Source organism: Eleutherodactylus coqui, chromosome 4, assembly GCF_035609145.1.
Source record: "Eleutherodactylus coqui strain aEleCoq1 chromosome 4, aEleCoq1.hap1, whole genome shotgun sequence".
Taxonomy (NCBI): domain Eukaryota; kingdom Metazoa; phylum Chordata; class Amphibia; order Anura; family Eleutherodactylidae; genus Eleutherodactylus; species Eleutherodactylus coqui.
The window spans coordinates 212,983,386-212,994,050 of record NC_089840.1 but is presented as its reverse complement, the minus strand read 5'-3'; the positions used below and the strand labels follow the sequence as shown (position 1 = coordinate 212,994,050).

The 10,665-nt window shown below is 42.6% G+C and overlaps 1 protein-coding gene across 1 annotated transcript; it reads right to left on the bottom strand.

Annotated features, from left to right (window-relative positions):
• Positions 1–222: 222 nt before the first annotated feature.
• On the bottom strand, positions 223–10,177 carry LOC136624857 (intelectin-1-like). Its single transcript, XM_066598788.1, has 7 exons — positions 10,094–10,177; positions 4,450–4,617; positions 3,991–4,238; positions 3,168–3,326; positions 1,315–1,435; positions 1,117–1,220; positions 223–485 (listed from the first exon to the last, which is right to left on the bottom strand). The coding sequence occupies exons 1-7, from the start codon at positions 10,155–10,157 to the stop codon at positions 333–335; spliced, it is 1,017 nt and encodes a 338-aa protein (XP_066454885.1). The 5' UTR covers positions 10,158–10,177; the 3' UTR covers positions 223–332.
• Between the last annotated feature and the right edge of the window lie 488 nt (positions 10,178–10,665).

Below are 10,665 nucleotides of genomic sequence, written 5' to 3'. Positions count from 1 at the left end.
CGCAATATGTTTTTTAACCCAAGTTACTGTGCAATCGGGAGGGGGGGGGGAAGGTATGACATCATCAGCTTGCTTGCCTGTGTTGTTGTTGCGCAGTTTGAACGCAGGTCCGCATTACAAACACTTGTGTGAGAGTAGCCTTATTGCTGGGAAAGCATATAACTCCATTCACACCCAACCTAGTCAGATCATCAACTTGCTTTATTGTTTATTTATGTATATTTTATTGTTTTGAATATTTAATAACATTTCCAGGAATTATTTTGCATGACTTTCCTTTATTTTTCAGAGTTTTATTCATGTCTTATATTTCATACAACCATATAATTAAACTAACGATAGAAGAGCATGACTGCTGCTTCCGTAATCTCCTTGCTGGAACTCCAACCTACATGCGTTCCATAACCATCCCAGTCAAAAGCTCCAAAGTCTCCACACTGTCTGGGGTCTCCTTGCGGGAAGTAACCTCCTCCTCCAATACAGTACTGCAAATATATGAAGCAGAAATAAAGTAAACTGCTATTAGGCTGCTCTCACACAGGCGTCTTCATGTTTGGCCCTCTTTCAGAACGCTTTGCTCTCATGCTTTGCTTTAGCTTTGATGAGGTTGACTAAATGGGATAATATGACCCCAAGTTCATAACCTCCTGTCTTTTTACTACTGTCTTCCAATCTAGTCATTTCTTCTCCCAGTTGGCCTGTGTGAGTTGTAGCCATCATTCACTTGTCCCTTATTCATTTTCAGGATGGTTACTGACATACAGATTCAGCTAACAGCTGGTAATCATGGTAAAACCAGAGAAGGTACCTGGTGGTTGTTGGCATATACTCTTTCCAGGTGTCTGACAGTTGGTATACCACACCAATGATTAACTAATTGGTCTGAAGATAAAGCTGAACATAAATATATGACCTTCAATTACAGACTAAAAGATAATTTACTGAAATTGACTGGGACCTCAATGTGGGTTTGAGAAGGTTGGAGGTCTCTGATGAACCCTACAATTTAACATTTGTTGCTCATATAAGGATTGCTTCGAAAAAAAAAAAAAATATATATATATATATATATAAGCAAAGCCAAAATATTTTGGGTGAAAGACTATTAATACTTACATCTTCTGCATTGCCTCCCGTGGACTTCATACCGGCACACAGAGCCACGGCAGCTCTTTCATCATTAATAGCCCTGAACTGGACATAACCGGCAATGAACTCTTCTACAGAGAGAACCAGAAAGGGGTAATAATTAGTATAATGTTCATATCCATAAACATAGTTGTCATATTACTCTGCAGCTGGACATTATCTTACGTTGTGCATTTGGTGAATAATATGATTTTGTCTTTTCAGCACTTCCGAAGTCATACACAACAGGAATGGCAGGTCCGTTATCTTTGAGGGAGGCTCCAACATTGTACGCCACGGGGTATTTCTGAGAGTAAATCAAGTGAATGTTTATAAGAATCAAACATAATGTTATATTTATAACTCTTGTATATAATTAACAAAATAGTGGTTCTGTATAAAAATATAGAGTCCCTAATTAGGCAGTGGACATAGGTCTATGGTGGCCCCCGAGCAAATCCTCTCTAAAACTGACCTCCTTATCTTTCCACCTTCTAACCGACCTCCCCTCAACATCTCCATTCCAGTGTCTGGCACCATCATAACCCCCAGACGGCATGCCCGATGCCTTGGGGTCACACTAGACTCTGACCTCTTCTTTGCCCCCCATATCCAATCTCTGGCCCAAACATGCCACATGCACCTCAGAAATATTGCTAAAATACGTCCGTTCCTAACCACAGACACGCTAAAGACGCTCGTGGTTGCCCTCATCCACTCCCGGCTTGACTACTGCAATTCGCTACTCATTGGCCTCCCCCGCACTAGACTCGCTCCACTGCAATCCATACTAAATGCAGCAGCTAGACTCATTTTTCTATCTAGTCATTATTCAGACGCCTCTGCATTATGCCAGTCGCTGCATTGGCTTCCCATCCACTGCAGAACTAAATTTAAACTCCTCTACCTCACTCACAAAGCTCTGCATGGCGCTGCACCACCATACATCGCCGCCCTACTGTCAGTACACCACCCAGCCCGCTCACTCCGATCGGCTAACACACTCAGACTAAACACCCCTGTAATACGAACCTCACATGCTCGCCTACAGGACTTCACCAGAGCAGCACCCATCCTCTGGAACGCTCTACCCCAAGGCATCTGGACAATTCCCGATGCACGAAATTTCAGACGTGCCTTAAAAACGCACCTCTTCAGGGAAGCATACCAAATCTCCTGACCTAGTCCCTCGCCCCTCCCTATGGTGCCCCACCCTGTTTGCCTTCTAATAAATGATCTGTACGTGAAATTTCCTATTGCCTGTGTTCCCCAACCCCTGCACCTCCTGTACCACCCCCAACCCATTTGTGTCTAACCCAATGTATCTCACATTGTAATTGTTGTATTGTTTTGCATTTATCCATGCCTGAAAGCGCTGCGGAATAAGTTGGCGCTATACAAATAAAGATTATCATTATATATTATTATGTCTATTTCTAAGGATACCATAAAGAGCACAAATAGTTGTGCCATACTGTGTCCAAAGAATGCCAACAAAATGATCATGTCCCTCAGGTAGTGTTTTCATCATTTAAAGGGGTCGTCCAGTTGTAAACTCTTAATGGTCTTTCCTCAGGATAAGTCATCAATAATAAATCTGTGGAGGTCTAGTGCCCTGGAAACCCCCAATCAGCTGTTTGCCCTGCTGGTGTGCTTGTCCACTGAGTGGATTTCTGTAGGAAGCAGACTGCTCTGTTCCCTCTGCAGTGGCCAGGCATGGTATTACAGGCCCAGTTTCCATTGAAATGACTGAGAACTTGTCCTTTAATACCATGTCTAGCCACTGCACTGAGAATGGAGCTGTCTGCAAAAATCTACTCAGTGCACGAGAGTACCAGCTTAGAAAAGAGCTAATAAGCGGGGACCAGGGCAAAAGACCCTGCTAATCTAGTACTGATGGTCTGTCCTGAGGATAAGCCATCAATAGTTTATAACTGGACAATCACTTTAAGATTGCATGAAAGAAGGACAATTACAGGCTATTGTAGCTCATAAATCTGAGATAGAAGATCCTTAAAGGGAATATAGACATTACTTACATTGTACAGCTGGAAGAGGTTACCACCTTCCCTGGAAAAGAAGCCATTGTCTGTGCGGTATCTTAGGAGAGCAGTTTTTCTCCAGTTAGACAAGGGTGTCTTGTTGGGAACATGCCATAACCCCAGGTCTTTCGCAACAATATCATAATATCCTGGATTCTAGAGGTAAGATTAAAAGAGATGCTATTACTTGGGGGATTCAAAAGTTTACACATAGCAGAAATGGTGAAGGGAACCATAGAACGCTTCGAAATGCGCGCGGAAAAGAAACGGTGTGAAGGAACTCATTGAAATCAATGGATTCTATTTGCTGTGTATTGCAGCTGAAATATGATTGCAAATACGCTAGTGTGCGGTCGCCCTTAGTGAGACTTTTGTTGCATTTTTAACAGCAGAATGCATTTTTTATACAGACATTCATTTCGGAATTAGATCTCCTGTATGTTGGAAGTCCGCAACACTTCCACAAGACATCCTTAATTCTGTGGCAGAAAGCTTTTCCACTGCAGAATTTAATCTTGCTGTTTTGAATTAAAGATGCACGGATTTTAACAGGTGCGGAATTCAAGCCATATAGGGATAACATTTTGCTGCAGAAGTGTCCTTGCGGACTAGTTTCCTACTGTATGAAAGATCTCTTTAGGGTTTCTGATTACCTTTTATTTTTTCATGTTTTATGAGCCTTACATAAATTACAATTAAAGTACAAAGTTCTCCTCTGCATGTAGGGTAAAGTATCTCTGTATAGTCCAACAGAGCTGGTCATACAGGCGCCATGCAAAGGACCCTACTATGTTCCATGTTGCATATTCATAGGGAGTACCTTATAATCATCGCTGGTAGCTCCTTCAGGTAGACCAAATGTAGCGTAGTTGGCCCAGTTGTCATCTCCTTTTGGGTTGTTGATGTTGTTTCCTTGCTGGCTGGACCAGCGATCTCCCAATGTACATTTCCCATACATGTTATTTTCATGGATACTGGCCACCAATGTCCAACCTCCACCATCGGTTGTCATGTCACAGTAGGTCTGGTACCTCAGTCCATCTTCTGTGATCAGCGTATATATGCCATCTAATTGGGAAAACAAATGGACCATGCATAATGCTGTTAATTTTGATCATTTATTTATGACCAACATTTTTAAGACATGTTTGTACATATGTTTGGTCAACATTGGCATAAACAGAATGTATACAATGATATTTATATAAGGCGATGTCACCCAAATTTTAATCTACAAGAACATAAAGCTTTCATGGAATTTGTGGCAGATATATCTCACCTTTAGCGTAAGTATATGAGCTCTTGATTTCTTTGCAGCTCCTGAATCTACAGCTTGATCCACCAGTAGGATTGTTAGAATTTGACTGGCAGCCATCTTCGCTATTCTTGTCCAAACACGCCAACAGATGCCGAATGCTTTCTTTCAACTCGGTGATAGAAGACTTATCTGAGAACATAGTAATGTTATATTATGCAAGAGAAATGATCTTTTATAATCTTACTATGTTTTCCGTGTAAATACATTGGGGAAGATTTATTACTGATTTATTCCCATTTCACACACTTTATCTTTGAAACCTCTCTCCTCGACCCCCTACAGTCCGGCTTCCACCCCCTACACTTGACTCAAGCTGCCCTCGCAAGAGTATCGAACAACCTCATGATGACCAAGTCGAAGGACGACTATTCCCTACTAATCCTTGATATCTCCACAGCATTTGACACTGTGGACCCTGACCTCCTCCTCGCAATGCTTCGCTCTATTGGCCTAAAGGACACTGCTCTTTCCTGGTTCTCCTCCTATCTCCCCTCACTGTTGGGATCTCCCAGGGCTCAGTCCTTGGCCCCTTTCTCTTCTTTATCTACACAGCCCCAATCGGATGAGCCATTCACAAATTAGGCCTCCAATACCATCTCTATGGTGACGACACCCAGCTACACACCTCTTCCTGTGACATCTCAGCACCATTCCTCCAAAACATCACCGACTGTTCGCTGTCTCAAATACCATATCCTCCCTTTTTCTCAGACTAAATCTCTCAAAAACCAACCTTCTCGTCTTTCCCCCCCTCTGCCTGCCAACCTTCCCCCAATATCTTCATCTCTGTATCTGGCACCATCATAACTCCCAGACAGCATGCCCGCTATCTTGTGGTCATTGGTTTCTGACCTCTCCTTTATCCCCTACATCCAATCTCTGGCTCAAACATGCCACCTGCACATCAGTAGAATTGTAAAAATCCGGACATGCTAAAGACACTCGTTGTCACCCTCATTCACTCTCGGATCAATTACTGCAACTCGCTGCTAATTGGTCTTCCCCACACCAGACTCTCCCTTCTCCAATCGATACTAAATGCAGCAACTAGACTCATCTTCCTATCCAGCCACTTCTGGGATACCTCTACACTATGCCAGTCACTGCACTGGCTGCCCATCCATGACAGATCTCAATTCAAACTCATGACCCTCACCCACAAAGCTCTCCATGACACCGTGCCACCAGTCCTCTGGAATGCACTACCCCAAAACATCCGAAAAATCCCTCACACGGAACTTCAGATGCGCCTTAAAAATGCACCTCTTCAAAGAAGCATACCAAATCTCCTAACCCAATTCCCCCCTCGACCCCTACATCATGCCTCTGCCATTTCCACTGCAAGCTTGAACTATGGTCTATCTATGGCTCTCCATATTTGTCCAATTTGCACACCATGTACATCTCCTACCCATGGGTTAATGAGGAGGTGATCATGTCAGATCAATTCGATCAGCTTCTACAATGAAGTAAGTTCTTGATCTTGTATATCTGGATTTCTCTAAAGCATTTGACATCGTGCTGCATAAAAGGGTTGATATATAAAATGACACAGCTTGTTTGGGGCGAAAACGTGTGTACCTGGGTAAAGAACTAGCTCAGAGATAAAAAGCAGAGGGTGGTAATAAATGGTTTGTACTCTGATTGGGCCACCGTCACTAGTGGGGTGCCACAGGGCTCGGTATTAGGCCCCATTCTGTTCAATATATTTATCAACAACCTGATAGAGGGACTGCACAGTAAAGTATCAATATTTGCTAATGACACGAAATTATACAAGATAATTAATGTAACGGAGGACAAGGTACGGCTACAAACGGACCTAGATAAGCTGGGGGCTTGGGCAGAAAAATGGCACATGAAGTTCAAGGTTGATAAATGTAAGGTTATGCACATGGGCAGGAGAAACGGATGTCACCAATATTCAATTAATGGGGTACCGCTAGGAAAAAGTGATATGGAAAAGGACCTGGGGGTATTAGTGGATAGTAGACTAAACTGGAGTAACCCATGCCAGTCAGCTGCTGCAAAGGCAAATAAAGTCTTGAGGTGCATTAAAAGAGGTATAGGGGCGAAGGATGAGAACATTATCCTCCCACTATATAAGGCACTTGTCAGGCCCCATATGGAATACTGTGTACAATTCTGGACACCGGTGCTCAGGAAAGATGTTACAGTGCTGGAGGGGGTTCAAAGCAGGGTAAATAAATTAATAAACGGAATGAAGGGACTGGAATACCCAGAGAGGCTATCCAAATTGGGACTATTCACCCTGGAAAAAATAAGGCTAAGGTGATCAAATAACTATGTATAAATACATGAGGAGACAATACAAGGATCTCTCCCATGATCTGTTTATACCCAGGACTGCGACGGTAACAAGAGGGCATCCGCTACGTCTAGAAAGCAGGTTTCATGATCAACACAGAAGGGGGTTCTTTACTGTAAGAGCAGTTAGACTGTGGAACTCTCTGCCTGAGGACGTGGTGATGGCAAAATCTATAGAGGAGTTTAAGAGGGGACTAGACGCTACAATATTACAGGATATAGACATTAGGTGACCAGCAGAGTTGATTATCTCAAATGTTGGGATTGGTTTTATATCTAGTTATTAATAAAAGTAAAATTTTAAGAGACGGAAAAAGGATCTATACAGTGAAAATTCTTGTTGAACACAAATATTGATTCTTCTGCTACAGTGAAAATTCATTGATCTCAAACGTTGATCCAGGGATTACTCTGGCTGCCATTATGGAGTCAGGAAGGAATTTTCTTTCCTCCAAATGAGGTAAATTGGCTCGTTGTTTTTTTTTTTTTGCCTTCCTCTGGACCAACAAGGGGGGGTGGGGGTGGTTGAAACAGGCTGAACTAGATGGACATAGTATTCATTCAGCCTGACATACTATGTTACCCCTGTGCCTCCCGCATCACCTTTTCCTCGTTGTGTATAAGCAGGCCCCCCCTGCTCCTAATAATTGAATACTACATATAACTGTTGTGGTATCGTCTATATTCCCCTGTGTTTTGAAAGCACTGCGGAATAAGTTGGCGCTATACAAATAAAGATAATTATTATTATTACTAGTGTTACACCAGAATGTTGGCATAAGTTACACATTTTTGGGGGGTCAAATCAATTAAGGCAACTTTACTAATGATTTGTGCCACCTGTTCATGTCCACATCAGTAAGGGACCTTTCACACAGGGTGGAATTACGCAGCCAAATCACCAACTGCGTAATTCCAAGTATAACTGCAGATTTTAATGCAGAATTACAGGCAGATTTTAAGCCATTTTTAAGCGGATTTTTGTGCAGAATTTATAGCAGTTTGCTTTGCGTCGTACTTCATCTTGTGTGAAAGGTCCCTCAATGTTGCAAGGTGATCACAACTGCTCAGACTTGCTTCCTTCTCCTTCACTGCGTGTGTGGATGGATCCCTGTTATGGCGAGCGGCTGCTTCTGAAGTTGCTGTGTCTTCTCTGATGTCAGAAGAGATGAAGAACAAGTTATAAGAGTGAGACAGCACAGAAGTCAGGCTGAGTAGGTGTGATCACCTTATATATACTGAAATGGACTGGACACAGAAAGGCTCCTCAATAGAAACAACAGGTGGCGCTATTCTAACATCAGTCTTGCAATATCGGGGAATAGAAACAGTTCTTAATAAGTGTAAATGAAAAAATGTTTATGATTATTGGATGGATTTTACTAGAGACAATATTTTTGGGGGGCCAACTCCATTGGAAATGTTCATTTATTGCTGCTTAACCCTTTCCAATCCAATTTGTATCCTGGTTTTCCTAGGGGGCTTACTCTTTTTCTGCTGTTATACAACGGCGCTCTATGCTGGCTAAAGCCAGTACTGCATGAAGAGACACGTTGGATAGGCTCCAACAGCAGAGAGGCTAGCAATTTACAGTAAGAGAATCCCGACGGACGTCTTCCAACATCGGAGCTGTACAGCCTTAAATTATTATGTCTTCAGAGGTCAGACAGTGGATTGGAAAGGGTTAAACTGCTGAACTGGGTTTACATGGGGCAGATTTTTCTTAGCATGCATAGCAGCAGCAAAGTGGATCAGATTTTGAAAATGTTGTCCATACGCTGTGGAAAAATCTGCACAAAACCCATTTGTTAATTGACACGTGGTGCAGAATTTTATTGTATCACCGTTTACACTGCGAAATTCATCTCTTCTCAATGAGGGGGGAATTCTGCACAAAAACATAAAACTCGCGTAAAAATCTGCGGCTTTTGAGGCACACTTTCCAATGCTGATCTGCTGCAGAATATACGCTGTGTACATTCTCGCCCCGTGTGCACCCAGCCATAGGATACATGTATTGTGTCACACATAACCAGTGGCAGTAATCCATACTAATAGTAGAAACGCGAAAGTAACTCTGTCTCTCTGTTACCGTTTCACGGCTAAGCCACTAAAGTGATTCTGATGACATTTAGCAGGGAGATGGCTTGCATCTTGAGGAAGGACATACGCTAGGTCTTATCCTAAAAATTTATAGCGTTCTTTAGGGAGAGCAACAAGACAGATTTATTTGGTGATGTGCTGGTGCATCACTGCCAGCACTGCACCGTGCAGCGAGGTCGGTGGGCTACGGGGTGCACATCATAAGCTATGCCTACACAAACGGGCAGAGACATGGGGGCAGACGTCATTGTCGCACGTATGTGATTATTAAGTGTGGCGGAGCGGAGGGGAAAGGATGCATATCATAAGCTAGACCTCTACTAACGGGCAGACACGTGAGGGCAGACGTTGTTGCCACACCAATGGAATTATTAGGCTAGCAGGGGTACCTGGCACTACCTGGGATTAAAACCTAAACCAAATACACATTAATATGGATTGACATCCAAGAAAATATGAGTTGCCCGTATCAACCAATCACAGCGCAGCTTTTATTTTACCTCAACTGTGTAAGAAATGGTTTCCTTTTGATAATCGTATTTCCTATATATTTTTTGGTCTTTTAATATGCCTGTCGAACAGAACGTCACTGACAGCAGATTGCAGTTACATTCCTCTCACTATTTCAACTTCTTTACCTTGCAACATACAGTGATCCTTCGTCTATCACAGGAGTTACGTTCCAGAGACCCCCGCAAAGAGGGGCGTTATATTTACACAAATGAATCTGTCAGGTGAACTGCCAAACAATTGCAGAAGTGAACAAACAGACCGATGCTGCGATCAGTGAGCCAATCAGCACCCAGGATGCAGAACGCATTCCATCAGCCAATAGTGTGCGTCTACAATCTCGCGCTAGTGACGTATTGTATTTCCTGTATGTACCGCAAAATTCCACGATGTGGCGAAAAACTCTGCGAAAACAGAATTATATATGGTCTAACTAAAATCCGCAATGCACTGAAGCTGCAATCATTGAACCGCGATATAGCGAGGGATCACTGTACAGCTAAGCACAGATTAGATTAAAAAATACAAAGTCCGCGTAGACGAAGATTCGAGTAACAAGCTAGTTAGCAATATTGTATGTCATGTTTGCCCCCGCAAACTATATACCTGACTATATTATTATACATTTGTCTTTAGATGTCATCTCATGTAAGCTCAAACTCACCACACTGGTCGCTGACTACCCCAGCAAGTGCCATAAGAAGGATAACGAGGCTGCGGACCAGCATTATTCCTGATGAGTTATACTGTAACTAAAATACAAAATAGCACAGAAAACAATATATATTATACTACACATATCACAGTATACATGTAATAACAGTGAAAAACTTTTATCCCTATGAGCTAAGCTTATGGGCTCGGAGTAAGTGACCTGCTGAGTCCGGGGATGTCGGTGTTATACTTACCTCCCTCATCATTCCCCCAGTGTGAACGCTGGAAGCCACTGCTCAATGCATTGAGTTGCACATTAAGTAGTCTGTTTAAAGCTACAACTCACAATATGGCATGCTGGAATTTGTAGGTTTTTTTAGTTTTGTTTTTTTTTATAGCTGAAGAGCCACAGATTGGAGATCACAGGTCTACATAGACAATACACGAAGGAAGGGTGGACCTCCCATTTAACCCCTTAGTGACGGAGCTTTTTTGCTTTTTTCCCATTCTCGTTTTTTTCTACTCCCATTTAAGAAATCGTAACTCCTTTATTTATCCATCGACGTCGCTGTATGAGGGCTT